General features: G+C 42.2%; 1 protein-coding gene across 1 annotated transcript in view; it reads right to left on the minus strand.

Annotated features, from left to right (window-relative positions):
* The window catches only part of Slc9a4 (solute carrier family 9 member A4), a 53,277-nt gene that overhangs the window by 11,620 nt on the left and 26,035 nt on the right, over window positions 1-15,622 (minus strand). Inside the window, 5 exon segments of the mRNA XM_050134806.1 lie at window positions 251-347; window positions 8,131-8,292; window positions 10,039-10,109; window positions 11,140-11,226; window positions 11,801-12,003. Of these exon segments, the coding sequence (XP_049990763.1) occupies window positions 251-347; window positions 8,131-8,292; window positions 10,039-10,109; window positions 11,140-11,226; window positions 11,801-12,003 (620 nt within the window).

Raw genomic sequence — 15,622 nt, forward strand, 5'->3', positions numbered from 1 at the left:
AACCGGTGGGTTCTGAAAGCTCTGGCTACAGGGCTAGGGCAGCCTGACCCCTAGAGCCAGAAACTGGATTTGCATTTCTTCCTAAGCCCATGATGCCAACCTGGCAGCTGACAGCTAGCTCTCTGTTCTCCAAACCCAGCAGGCCAGCTGCTTGAGAGGACACTGTGAACAAGGCCAGGTTCCCGAAGACCTGGCAGAAGCAGAACAAGGCAGGGCAGGGAAGGGGGCAGCGCAGAGGGCTCACGCTTACTCTTTGTCGAACTTGGTACATGTTTCTTGTCAGAATGTCCCGCATGGACTCCACGTCTTCAGGGGAAAGCCGCTTGGTTCACTGTATCCTCTCAGGCCTGGAAACACCATTGGAGAAGAGAAAAGCCATTATTTTTCTACTTGGACAAGGAGTGCCATGAGGATACAATGGGCTTTGCCCCGTCCTATCCTGGCGGAATCCCTAAATTCCAGGATCATATTTGCCCATAATCATTCCTACCACCCCGGCAAATCAGTTTCAAGTCCAAACAGAAGTTTCGATTTCAAGATTTAAAAACATGTTCTCTCTTGCAGTTTCCACGTGCTCATTATTGTAACCCATTTTTCAAGGGAGGGTTAAGGTCATAAGCACCAACTAATTTATAAACTACAATAAAAATCAATTATTTGGAAGTGATGCCATAAAATACAATCCCAAGATTTTACTGTTCAATGTAATAGAAATAAAAACAATCAAAAGTTCGGGTTTTCTTTGTTGGTTCTCTGTTCGGTGTTATGTGGATGAACAACAAAGAGTTCAGAGTCCAATACCATCCACACCACCGCTTTTTGTGCCTCACTGGTATGTTGGGTTATCGAGGTTACATGAGGAAAGGAAGCTTTCTGGGAATTTTGCCTTTAGAGGTCTGCCATGGTGAGTTTGAACTGTCAGCTTGAAATGGTCTAGAGTCCCCTGAGAAGAAGGGGCTCCTAAGGGGTTGCCTAGGTCAGCTTGGCCTGTAGACAAAGCTGAGGAAGATTGTCTTGATTGCCTTAATTGATGTAGGAGGACTCAGACAGAGGAGGCTCCATTGCCTGGCTTGGGGCCCTGGGCTGTGTAAGAGTAGACAAAGGTGACTGAGCACTGAGCATGCCTGCATATTCTCTCTCTCTCTCTCTCTCTCTCTCTCTCTCTCTCTCTCTCTCTCTCTCTCTCTCCTCTCTCTCTCCTTCTCTCTCTCCTGATTTGACTGTTTGTTTCAGGATCCTGCACTGACTTCCCCCAATGATGAACTATAATCTAGAACTGTGAGTTAGAACGAGCACCTTGGCCCTGCCTTGCTTTGTAACAGGATTGTTATTGTTATTATTACTACTACTACTATTATCATTATTGTTATTTTGCTTTGTTTTGTTTTTGTTTTTATCTTGGCAACAATAAATTGAAACAGGGCCTTATCTTTGGTTAAGGAATAATTGAGAAATGGGACTCATGCTTTATAAACAGAATTAAATGATTTGAACCACAGAGATCACCCCAGCTGAGGCACTGGGCTCCCAAAGAGTTTAAAACTTAGCCTCAGGGCCAAGCTAGCGATCAATGCCCAATTGTCCCCTGAGATTTCAAAGCTAAGATGTTGCTATGACAAGAATTCCCATGTGACAGATGTATTTGATTGCAATCTAGTGGCGGTAATTGAGAAAACCTTTTTATTACACTGGAAATAGACATCAAGTCTAGAACATAGGTCTATGAGAAAAGGAGCTGAAAGCTCAGCCCTCCTTTCAGCACAGCCACCTCTCCCAGCATCGTGCTATAGCCCACGGGGCTTTTTCTTTTCTTGTCTCTGCCCATTTCTTGGAAGCACAGAGGCGCCAAAGTCTTCAGTATCTCCTTTCTCATATTGTCAGGGTAACTGGTCACAGGGATAAATCAGTAAATTCAATAAAGGTGACATTTAAAGCACTCTCCCCAAAATTTCATAGCCATTTGACAATAAAGGTGTTTTGGCTATAATGTTCAATTGATGAAATAAAGGGATTTGATATGGGGTATCATGGTATACAAGGACTTTAGTTAGCAGCTGCTATCTGCAGAATGACTGACATCCTTTTCTACATGATGATTAAAATCAGAGTTTCTCTGTCTTAAATTGCAAATGTCACTTATTCTGATATCAGGTGCCACCCTCGATGATCTATGTAAATGTAATTGTACTGATGTCCTCCAAATAAAATTTATTCTGATTTAGGTATGCCTGTTCAAACAATCTGAACTCATTCTGTCATTATGGTGTGTGTGTGTGTGTGTGTTTGTGTGTTTGCGTAATGGATTACTAAACAGAAATACCAGCTAGTCAAACATTTTTATGTTCAACGTTCACATAAAACAAATAGGAAAACCACAGATAAAGGAAACGGCAGGCGAAGCTTGAGAGAGCAGCAGAGCTGGCTTGGCATTCTCCCTGGTTTATAACTGACCACTCCAGGAAAGATCGGGCTTAGTTAAAGTCCTCTTGGATTACTGGCTAGAGTTGAGTACCACAGACCTCACAAAGCTGCGCCTCTCCCTGACTCACACCAAGAAGTGGCAGCTACAATTCTACAAAAACGCTAGGTAACCTGAACCAGGAGCTACCTGGAGTGGTCTTTATGTCACTTTATGAGCACAGCTGTCCCTGGAATACTCACATTCCAGCTACAAGAATGACACAATCCTTAGAAGACAATATTGCCGGGAATCTTTAGGACCAGCGATTCAGAGGGTAAACTGCACAGCTCTTGTCTCTGGAATATCCATATATAACAGGTAAAGGGGTCTCTCTACTGCTAACATCAACCAGAAATATCTAAATCCAATTACATCTGTACACAATACTTACATTTCTCATAAGTTTTCTCCTTCTTCATCCCCTCCTTCCTTCCTTTCATGAGATGCTATACTAATGCAAAGGTACTTTAAGTGAATTATGAAACCTAACAAACACTATATATATTCACATCTTAGTAAGAATATCCCAAGAGCAACAACCACTGTGCCCAAATTCTTTGAGAAGAATACATCTTTCGATATCAAAGTCATGAAGTATTCCTCATGAGTTACTCCATCTGCATGGCTACATGCAGTATTCCCCATCAGTTACCCTGTCTGTATGACTGACTGTCTTGCATCTTTTGGTTTCTTGTTGTTTGTTTTGTTTTTCGAGACAGGGTTTCTCTGTAGCTTTGGAGCCTGTCCTAGAACTAGCTCTTATAAACCTAGTTGGCCTCGAACTCACAAAATCTGCCTGCCTCTGCCTCCTGTGTGTTGGGATTAAAACCGTGTGCCACCACCGTCCAGCTTTGTCTTACATCTCTTTCAAAGGCCATTTAGATGTCCATATCTAACATGAGCAAAGTATGGTTTACAGGATACACAACATTCAGTCATGGAATTTACATCAGAAACTAAATCCCAATAGTCTCTTGTCAGAAAATAAATATAAGAACTTAATCCCATCAATGTGAAATTGATTAAAATAGTTCTTAAGCCACAGTGAATTTACCTAAATATTAAAAACCAGATAAACAAAGGGACTGGAGAAGGGACTTGGCAGTTAAGAGAACATACTACTTTCTCAGGAGACCTTAGTACAGCTCCCAGCACTCACATCCACTCCAAATCAACTCCAAAGGGGATCAGAGGCCTCTGTTCTCCATGACACCTGCCCTCAGGCACATCTGACCACATACAGACTCTCTCTCTCTCTCTCTCTCTCTCTCTCACACACACACACACACACACACACACACACACACTTTAAAAAAGAAGAACATGACACATTCAAACTCTTGAGAGTTTGGAAATAAAATGATTCGTGATGACAGAATTGTAACTAGTTATTCATAGTTGGTTTAATACCTGTAACACTAATCTCTATAAAATTAGTCTACTTATCTGAGGTAAGATTTTGAGAAGCTCAAGCTAGCTTTGAACTTATTCCCTTTCTACCTCCAGTTCCCAAGTGCAAAGATGGCAAGCTTCATCACCACACCCACTGGATGCTGGAAATCAAACTCAGGGCCTCATGCGTGCCAGGCAGGCACCAAAGCAACTGAGATATATCCTTAACCCTAACAAAATTGTAAGAAGAAAGCTGTTTTATGTTTATTTACCTGTCGTGTATGTGTGTAGTGGCGTTTCAACTGTATTTTAATAAATAAAGACCGCCTGAAGATCTGAGAGTAAAACAGTCTCACTGCTCAGCCTTACAGACCAGTTTATGGTAACACACACCTTTAATCTCAGTAGCCATAATGACACACACCTCTAATCCCAACAGTCCACCAGTTGCCATAGAAACTGAGCAGTGCACGTCTTTAATGATGGTGGTGCAAGCCTTTAATCCCAGCCCTAGAGAGGATTATAAAACAGGAAAGACAGCTCTCAGGTGCAGTCTCGTTCCGAGATTCCAGGAGGCAAGATTGTCCTATCAGACTGAGGTCAAAGTAAGAGCCAGTGGCTGACTGTTTTGCTTTTTAGATCTTCAGGTTGAACTCCAGTTTCTGACCCTGAGATTTGCTAATCGTGCTTCATATGTGTGGATTCGTGTGTTGGTGTACAAGTGCAACAGTGCGCATGAGAGGTGAGGGAACAGTTTGTAAGAGGTGGTTCGTTTCTTCCACCACGTGGGTCCAGGGTATCAAACTCAGGCTGTCAGGCTTGACAGAGGGAACCTTTCTCCACGAAACCATCACACAAGCCCATAAGCTTCTTTGCAGCACTTATCACTCTGAGTCATTGTCCTTTTATAACCTCTAACAGATTACTCGTCCTGTGTGAGAGGAGCAGCTCTCCATTGGAAAATAACAAAAGAAATGCCTATTCCAGCTCTCCTATAGGGTGGGTTGGGGATTTGAATAATATTATACCATGGCAAAAGCGCTGGGATCCCACAGAACCAACGTGCTCCGTGCTGTACCAGAGTCGGCCCAGACAGTAACCTTCTCCTGAAGGTCCAAGAACTTGGAAATTAAACTATTGTCTAACGATTGCTTAAAGTCATAAAGAAAAAATATATGTGTTTGTGGCCATTTTCTTCTCATACCGAATCCTGAGCGGTGCCTGAGTACACGGGTCTTTTTCCTATTATTGTATGAAGGTTTGGTTTGTGTTTTGTTTTTTGTTTTAGAAACTGACCCACTTTGATCTCAGGAGAGGAATTCCTTTTTACTGGGTGCCCTACAGGTTTCTACTGAGATCAAATGAATGTAAGTTAAATACTAAAATTAAACTGACCACCGACGTTAACAAAATCTTTCCCACTCCAGTTAACTTACTTGACTGGGCTATATGAGGTGGAAAAATCTCTTACCTGTAACACTCTGAAGAATCTTGGATCACTGTCTGAAAAAATGATTGATTCAAAGGAAGCAGGGGAGCGTGCCAAATAAAACTGGTTTAAAAACTCCCTAGTGGTTGGATTTGAAGCAGTTGCTTATGGCTGATACATGTGATGCTATACAGAAGTTAAAAATACGTTTTAGCCCAACAGACTGAAACACAGATGAGATTCTAGTCTGAGATAAGAGAAAAGCACCCTCGCATTCCTAGACAAAGTGCTCACACAAGTAGCAAGCAAACTGATGGAGAAAGTTTCTAGTGGTTTGGTCTGTCTGGAACGGTCCAGCCCTCCTCTGCCTCTGCAGTAACTGCAATTCCTCCTTTGATCAGTAAGTCGCACAGCAGGAGGTCACATGAGACACACTTCTCCTACAGTCACATCGATTCCTACTCCGTATTAGACTGCACTGTGTGGTCTTGTATATTAATGGCATGCCTTGACCATGCCATGCCTGGAAGGGCAGCACCTATGTCTGTCTTCACAGCGTTTAGCACACACGCTAGGGGCCTCACAAGCAGGACATGACCCAAGACACAATGTGTAAGGGCTAGCCAGAAACTTTGGTCAAAGGTAAGATCTGAGTATGTTATCTCAGAAAGTGAAATGAACGCAAAGAGAGAAACTTCGATGGATAAAATAAGAACATGTCGAATGGGAGCAGAATCAGCATGCCTGGTTTTCCCAGTCACCCCCAGGTCCACTGCGGCTCCAGACAGCATTGCCAGTAAATATTTGTTAGCACATTCCCATTTTAGCAGCAGGCGTCTCCTTTTAGTTACATAATGGCCGGCACGACACAAACAAACAAACCACCGAAAACAATCGCAGGGATAAAGAAGGCACAGAGCTTTCTGTTTAGGTCGGGTGCCTTCAGGGACACTTGTTTACCTCTTCTCTGGTCTTGTAGGAAGGTGCTGGTGCTTCTGGTTCATTAGCAGGTGAGGGGGGAAGGTGTTACCTGTGAGATAACACTCAGCCGGTTTGTGACAGTTCCATTGGTACCTATTCTTAGCTCTGTTCTCAACTCGCTTTCCTGATGTGGGGACATCATTGAAGCTCATGATCGCGTGTTATTATCCGAAGATGACAGGGTGGAGGGGCTGGCGTGTCCTTTCCCTAAATATATGCTGTCATTAATTTTTGCACATTATACGCCTTTGCTTAGGAGAAAGCTGGGCTTCTTTGGGAACTAATTCTTAAAGTACTGAAGGAGCTTTTGTAAAATGTCCGAAAGTTAAAAGAGCATTTAGAAATATCTGTCCAGCTCTGGGGACAGTTGGTTACCAGGTGGTGGAAGACACTCAGCACTTATTAGGCCTGTCCCACTGCCTTCACACGGAATCTGGATGTTCTCCTTTTCACCTGGAAGCCAGTCAACATTCTGGTCATGCTCCAAGCTGGTCTCACAGATTTCAGACAAATCTCACGTACAGACTCTTTCTATCGCAAACACCTCTTTAACTTTAAAGAGCCGTAAGCTGCCACACATCTACCTACCACCTTGTCTCCTCCCTGCCTCGTTTTAGGTGAAGTCCTCAAAGGTCCATGTGTAAAAGCTGGGTATCTAGGGTGGCAGTCTTGGGAGGTCTCTGCAGGCCTTTAAATGGTGTGCCCTAGGGAGAAGCTTTTAGGTCATCGGAAGTGTGATCTCAAAGGGGATTCCAGGACTAATTTTAATCCTGCCTTTATCCCCTTGATTAAGGATATCCACCTTCACTGGGGTACACGCCTCTCCCACTCTGTTGTTATCCAAGAATCATAGACTTGATCTTAGATTTGATCCTCTAGACCTCGGAGCTCCAGCTAACTTCCCTGCACTTTTACAAGTAGCCTGCTTCATATATTCCATGGTAGCGATACAGGAAGGACTGATGTACCTCCCAGATCCAAGGCAGCATCCCAGACATCTACCACCTCTCCCCATGGAAGATAGGAAGAGAAAGACAGCTCACACAAAATACAACAGTGGAAGGAACAGAACCAAGTGAACAGAGCTTGCAGGAGAGAAATGTTATAAACTCTCCTGCCATGCTATAGCTTTACTTGGAAGATGTCATGTCATGTAAAGAAGGCAACTTGATTAAAAAGTACTTCCCCTAACTGGTGAAACATGTCAAGCTTGAAGCGAAGCATGAGATGTCAAGAACGAGACAATGTTATTTTATGATTCCTTCCTCATCCAAAGCCCATGTTATCATAGTTTGGCCCCCAGATCATGGCACTATTGGAAATGGGGGACCTTTCTGAGATATTATCAAGGGGGAGAGTTTCAGGCCATTGGGGACCTGCTGTTGAGTGAGACATTGGAACATCTAGCTTCTCCTCCATGAGGTGAATGTTTTGCCATCATAGTGACATAACATGCCACCTCATTGCATGCCCGAAACTACCCACCACTGGCCTGCTAGTGTGAGCTGAAATAAACCTCTCCCCTTTCCAAGTATTTGTTACAGTTGAGAAGGTTAACTGCCACACTCCTCTTTCCGCCTCCTCCCTTCTGCTACTTCTTTCAAATGGAGCCATGATGTAGCCCTGAAATTCAGATATTGAAAGTCTGAACCAGCAGTTCTCAACCTGAGGGTGGCAACCCCCTGGCGAGTCACATATCAGATGTTTTCATTACAATTGATAAGGGTAGCAAAATTGCAGTTACGAAGTAGCAATGAAATATTTTTATAGTTGGGAGTCCCCATGACGTAAGGAACAGTACCAAAGGGGTGCAGCGTTAGGAAGGTTGAGAACCACTGATCCAGATCGAAAGGCAGATGGAACTCACTGATAGGGTGTGAGGAGAGCAGCAGAGGTCAGTATCCCCGTCTCTACCATCTCGATGGCCTGCTTCATCTCGAGCTTCTTATACAAAGAAACGATGCTTGATTTCGGCAGGTTCCTCCGGATTAGGATTTTCCGTAAGTATCTATGATCAAACTTCTTGAACCTAAACATTAAAACCAACATCTCCATGTGTATTGTGGAAGTATAGATCTGTCTCTAAACAACTGACAGCTGAAATTCCATTCTGAAAAATGTCAAGTGCCTTAAATTCATCACATTTGAACACATTTTCTTTTTTTTTTAAATTATAGTATTTATGCATTTAAACAAAAAAGAATGGCCTAGTGGCCTGGATACAATGAAATCAACTAAACAAAAAGAAAGGAACAAGGTAAAATCAGGGCAGAAAGTGTGCATAAGAGGTGGGGGAAGAGCCCTACTCAGTTCTAACTGTAAGACAAAAATTGAAGTGGCTGAGGCTTTTAAAAAAGCTTTGTCTCCTAAAGGCTCCTAACAACAGCTACTTCTCTTTCAGTCCTATAGGTCTATTCAGCCAGAACCCAGCAACTTTAAATTGACTGCCAGTTAGAGCAGTTTTGCCTCATTGTGTTGTGGATCACTTTGAATCTTGCCAACAAAGGAAAAGAAGTACCCCCGACCCCCATCAAACGTCTCAGCAATCTGAATAAAGGAGAGCTAGCTGACTACTGTTGCAAACATCTGGTCAACCCATTAGTCTAAGCTATACACTTGCAATGATGCCTTGGGAGCTTCTCTAGAGTCACAATTTTCAATGCTTCTAATCATTTCACATTCAAAGAGGAGTTTTCTGCCTGCTTTGTTTTTTGGTAGGGAAACACAGCTTCCTGGAACGCTGGCTCATTGTTTATAGTGTTTAATTCCCTGGACCATAAGATCAACAGACACCATCAGTTCAAGTCCTCTCTGTGTATGGAAGACTGACCTCTGGAGCCTTGTCATCTTTTTGGCTTAGATCCATAAGTTCTTTACAAGGAGGTCACCCCTTGACCTTCTGTGCTTGGTCATGATATGCTACATGATTCCTCCTCAAAGCTCTGTAATCAGCACCCCCTTCTGCCCTGAACCTGTCTTAACAATGGCATTTGACATTCCTCTTCTGAGTCCGTCTTGGCCTTGTACTTGCCATCTCATGTGACTGCCATTGCCCCGACCTCGTTAACCACTTAGGTCTCTTGATGTACCAGGTCATGCCTCCTGTGTTGGCTCTCTCCTGCCCTCCTCCCATCCTCTCTCTTGGCTTCTCCCTGACTTCATCTGCTCCTCCATTTCCTCATCAGCTCCATCAGAGAGAGAGAGAGAGTTCTGAGTCCTCTGTTCAGTTTGTCCTCGCATCTTTGATAAAAATCGCACATATGCCCATAATGTAGCTGCTAACTACTTGCTGACGACTTAACCATCTGTTCCAGCCACATTCCTCCAGTTTGAAATTAAAAGAATCCATTCAGAAACGTGGGATGCGGTGAGCAAAAAGGCTTCAGCATTTCAGAAGAATTGCCATTCATGAATGACTTTAGAGGTTTCCAACTAGGCTTTCTTCAGGCCCTTAAAGAGTCACTAAACTCATCCCCAACTTCATGAGCTTGAGTATCACATGGTTGAGCTACTGTTGTAAGAGGACAGGCATTGTCTTTGTTTCCAACCTTAAATATGACTTTCTACTTTCTGTTTACTGCTTGTGTTAGTCCTCTTCAAAGCAACCTGCCCCACTCTACAGCTTCCTCCCGACACCTCTCATCTTCCATGCTAGGCACACCCAGCTGTTTCTCGTATAGTATAATTCTGCGTCCTCCATCTTCCTGGCTCGCTTTACCTCGTGGCATCATCCTCTGGAAGCCGTTATTAGGCAATGAAACCCTAGCCTACTTACTTGTCTCTCACTTGGTAGTGACTCCACTGCCCACACACATCTTCAATCCCAGCCTTCAGATGATCCATCAGCTGCCAAACCAAACATAAGAAATGTTAGTAAAGTATGAACTCCACAAGGCACACACGCACGCGCACACACACACACACACACACACACACACACACACACAACTGTAGGCTTTGGAGACTAAGGAAGGCCTTAATTTGCTTAAACACAACCTCTTTCTTAGAACTCTGGTCGTGTCATAGAATTTGTAATGCTTTTCATAGTAGTTCCTTCTCTTTATGACTGAAAGATTCTGAGGATAAACTTCTTGATAATTTGCACAGAATAGAGTGAGAACAGTGTACCTGGCACTTGGTTTGAATAACTCTTTTCTAGAAAGACCTAGAAATTTCTCATTATTGAAATCATATGGATGCAAAGCATAATGATCAGCTACTACTTTTATTTTCATTGTGAAAAGAAAATCTCATGTCTAATTTGCATAGTTTTCCAAATATAATTCTTCAGATGCACTACTACAATAATAATAATCATACTTGTCCATATTCCTCTCTTTTTCACATCAGATAGATAGGAAGGGAGGCAATGTCAGAAATACCCAATCTTCATACTTATAAACCAATATAAGATCTTCATCTTCATTTTAAAATTCAATCATTTAGTCTAGGAATTTACAGTTCAAAACACAAGTCAATTATACCATGTTTGTTTTGTTTGTAATAATTTATAAGAATTTGGGTGGAGATATAATCTTAAGATCTTCTAAATAGATCTACAAATAATTAAAAATTATCCAGGTTTATGACAGTTTCAATTTTAGCTTGAAAACATAAAAAAAAGGTTCCTTAAACCTTTAATTGATCTATTGTCTTCTAATGATAGTAATAAAACAGTTTTTGAGGTAGGCTGTGTGTGTGTGTAGATCAGACTGGCCTTAAACTCACAGAGACCCACCAGCAAGAGTGAACAAGTCTCAGCCTTTTCAGGGGCACGGGGAGGAAAGAATCGGAGTCTCCTGGCATGTGCACAGTCTCCAGGGGGCTCTTGACAACTAGCAGAAGTAATTCATCAGAAAGGACAGGGCTAACTTACCCGAATGTGAAGTTCTTCATTGATGGATTCTTTTTTATTGGTCTTTCTGACATCCAGGTACCTGACCAGTGGGCCAATTGTGATTCCCTGGATCACAAATAACAAAATAAAGAGATTTCCTGAGGTAAATAATGTTACTATAGAGAATAATTCTATCATCAAAACTATAAAATGCCCAATTTGTATGCATTCATTTCTATTTTCTATGGGATTAAATGCATCAAAATTACTTTAATTCCTAGTTCTTGTACACACTCCAACAAAACATATGCTATAATCTATTTCAATACAGTGTCTAGGTGTCTTTAAATAAATCTTCATTACCTCATGAAGACATAACTTCAGCTAAACCAAAATATTGTGTTATCAAGTACTAGTTGCTGTTGTACTTTCCAAGATAAACAGACTAACACTCGTTCATGCCTTACCTGGGAACATCTTGATCAATATGTTTTATTGGCTCAAAGACAATGTATTGCAGAAGTTAAAGCTTTACCGTGAATATGTCTCTAAGTAATTTAGACTCTATTTAGACTCTAAACTTTAGAGGATGAACCAGAAGTCTAAACACCAGATACAGCATCTTTCTTTACATCTTATGAGTTTAATATAGAGCTGCAAAGGAACATATGCAATTAAAATATGAAAGAAATCTACCAACCTGAAAGAATACAGTAAAATACGTAACGACTAAAGTAGCAGTAACAAATAATTTCTTCCTAGGAAAAAGGGACAGAGGGAGCAGAAACGCAAGGGAAAAGCTTCCGGCGCCTCGCACGCCACTGTAGAAGATTATGAACTGATCCTTGACGGAGAAGGGAAAAGTCCGGAACTGGTTACTGACATAGAAGAGAGTAAACACGCCTGGAAAGGGGGAGATACATATTAGAGCAGCAGGGCATGGGCGGTGGCGATGCAGAGACTCCGCAAGGTAGCCCGATCCTCTCACACCCAAGATCACTCACCCCAAACAGACCCTCTCTCAAGGCTCGGCGTTTCTGTGATATTTTGGCTCCTTGAGTTAGAGAATTTCCTTGATTGCTCTCTCTCTCTCTCTCTCTCTCTCTCTCTCTCTCTCTCTCTCTCTCTCTCTGTGTGTGTGTGTGTGTGTGTGTGTGTGTTTGACAGACAGAGAGAGATTAAAATAATAAAAACCTTGATTTGATTTAAAATAAATAAGAGTCATATATTTCTAATCTATATCCACATTTGTGGTGCCTTTAAAGCCAGTTATGGATGTCTGTGGAATAAAAACCTCTTATCTCGTGTTCTCAGGGAACACCTCCAAGAAGTCTGCAGTTTGAAGGTGAGGGGAGACCACTCAGTGAGACTATACATGATGGGCAGATCCCTTACACGATGGACAGACTTGGTGCTTGAGGTTCAGGTAAACAAGTGAGAAAGTTCGCAAGAGTTTAGGGTTGGGGATAGGTGTGGGATACTTCTTACTGTCGGTGTGTGTAGTAGTAAATGGAGGTTGGAGGGCAGGAGAATTCATGAAAAACATAGAAGTGGTTTCCACTGTGCAGATTCCCCACGGCCATTTCTTCCACAGGAAAGCCACTACTATATACTGGTTCTTGGCAAGCAAGGCTTTTATCATCTACTAAGGCTTTGAAAGAGTCTTTCAGAAATGTCATCTCTTTATGTCCCCCTGTGCTTCTAACCCCATATCTCACAGAAAGCATTTTTTTTTTATATCGGGCGTATCAGACTACAAGGGACAGCATAATTTATGGGTTTTGTTGGTGTGTCTATTTGAGCTTCTCTTCACCTGCGAGCCATGTGACCTTAGGCAAAGTTCCGCATCAGTCCCTATCATCAGATACCAGAGACAACAAGAGCACAGTCAGCCCTCAGTTTCTGCAGGAGACAGGGCACAGGGCTCTCGCAGGTGCCCATGTCCATGAATGCCCAAGTCCCTTTCTATTACGTCAAGTGTTTGGGTATAGCCTGTCCACATTCTCTTGGGTACTTGCAGTTGTTTCTAGATTGCTTACAACATGGTTGCTATGCTGTATTGTCTAGAAAATGATAACAAGAAACAAAGCCTGCATGTATACAATACAGATGCATTTCTTTTCTCAAAATGATGGATCTGTGGTTGGTTGAAACCACAGCTGCAGAGCCAACAGATACAGAAAACCTAGTACACTTACCTAAGTTTGCGGATGAAAAGTTAAACCAACACCTTTCTGATACGTAACAGAAAACATTGCCTCTTAGACATAAGCCTTCACAATCATTAGCTATGGTTAGAGATAATGAGTTGGAAAGGAGAGAGAACAGGCAATGATCCTATATTCTCACCCTTGCTCTTAGAGCCATGGTGGCCTGCCCAAGCCTGCCGCTCTCTCAACTTTGGTTCATCAATTCTCTATCAGAGGATTATAGTGAGGGGCTGGATGATCACTCAGGGTAACAGAAGCCCTCCATCCAGATGGCTCGTTTTCCTGTTTTCTTGACTGCCTCTTTCTCACGTCACTTCTCTTGACATTAGTACTGCTTCCCTGTAGATCTGGAGACTATCCTAACAGGAAGGGATTGATAATTTTATCCAAACCTGTTATTTTTAGGCTGAAGAAAAAGACTTTAAATAGATAAATGTCTGTCCAGCTCCAAATAGTGAGTCAGCAATCACACCAAATTCGATGTGAGATTTCAAGTTTATATCACAACAGCCTTGATTTTTTCCACCAAAAATTAGCATATATTCAGCTACTCTTCGTACTGTTTTGATATTTCTATATTCTTATCATTTTAAAAAATTTTAACATTTATTTTATGTGTAAAGGTGTTTTGCCTCCATATATGTATGTGTGTGCAAAACATGTGTGCAGTCTCCATGGAACATTAGATGCACTGGAACTGGAGTAACCGATGGCTGTGAGCTATCATGTGGATGCTGGACCCCACACCCAGGTCCTCGAGAAGAGCTGACAGGGTTCTTAACAGCTGAGTCGTCTGAGCCCTCTTGTCTTTCTCTTTGCAACCCCAAAGCTATTATAAGTTAATTTTAATATGTATTAAAAATGGACTGAAAACAAGTGGTAAAATTGCTTAAAATATAATTTCTAAAATAATCTCTCTGTCTCTGTCTCTCTCTTTGTTTCTCTCCCTCTCTCTCTCTCTCTCTCACACACACACACACACACACACACACACACACAAACATCTATAGATCCTGTGGTACAGAACTTGCTTTAACTCCACAACTCAGCACATATCAATGGGTTAATCTCAATGATTTTGAAGTCAACCTGATCGATATAGTGAATATCAGGCTAGCCAGGACCACACAGTAAGATCCTCTCTCAACTATATTATATGTAATATGTATTAGAGATGGGCTTCTTATACATACAACCTTGCTTCGATGGTATAGAAAATAGTTGTTTCCACCTCAGCCTCTGCTCCCTTTGTAGACTCATTTATATTCCTCTAATAAAAGGCCAGCATAGATAATGTAAGTCGGTGCTAATGAGTTACATTACTTTTATCTTCTTACGTATAAGTGTATAGGAACCACTGGATCATATTCCTTATAATAGGAATTATTTCCGGAAGTGAGGTTATTTATAGTATTGCTGTCTTTTCTAATTCATGTTATAATTAAGAGTGCTCACCTTCTCTCTCTCTCTCTCTCTCTCTCTCTCTCTCTCTCTCTCTCTCTCTCTCTCTCTCTGTGTGTGTGTGTGTGTGTGTGTATGTGTTTGTTTATACACAGAGGCCAGAGGAGGGGGAGGGGGGAGGTCATTGTCTCCCTTAATCTCTTAATCTCTTCTCTGCCTTATTTTTGAGATGGAGGCTTTTTGCTGAAACTGAAACTCGCTGGTTGACTGGACTGGCTGACCACAAACAAGCCCCAGGGATCTTCCTGCCTCCCTCTCCAACATCCCCCATCCCTGCCCTGGAATCTGAGGCATGGGTAGCAATTCCTGGTTTTCGCGAAGGTTCTGGGGTCCCCATTGTAGTGCAGCAAGCACTTTACTGATGGAACAATCGCCCCAGTCACCCAAAATGAGCACTTGAAAAATAGCTATTCACTCCTTGATCCTTTGCTGGCTTTCTAGCCATCACTCGCCCATCCCTTAGATCAGCTCCACTACTTATGCAAATGCGTCCTAACTGTGTTGGTCTTACATAGATACAGTTTGTGTGAGATCTCACTTATCCAGTATTAGAAGTGTAAATGCCCACAGTTTATCATCTATATCTGAGTTAACATCTAAGAGGCTACAAGCTGGCAAGGAAGCGGAGCAACAGATATATTTACTGAGTTATTTTTAAATGTGTCCATGTGAAAGTGATCTCGCTCGTCAAAACACAAAATATTCCCTGCTCCATCCTCGCTTCTAAGAACCTCTAGTCAGCTGGTGGCTCTGGATTGACTCAGGAGGGCAAATTAACCGTTTCTGGTCAGTAGGGATGAGTGGTGTACATTCTCCTGTGCAGGAAAATCATAGCATGGGCTCCCTCCTTC

The sequence above is a fragment of the Alexandromys fortis genome, unplaced genomic scaffold (assembly GCF_014885135.2).
Source record: "Alexandromys fortis isolate MF-2015 unplaced genomic scaffold, M_Fortis_MF-2015_v1.1 scaffold_20, whole genome shotgun sequence".
NCBI lineage: Eukaryota > Metazoa > Chordata > Mammalia > Rodentia > Cricetidae > Alexandromys > Alexandromys fortis.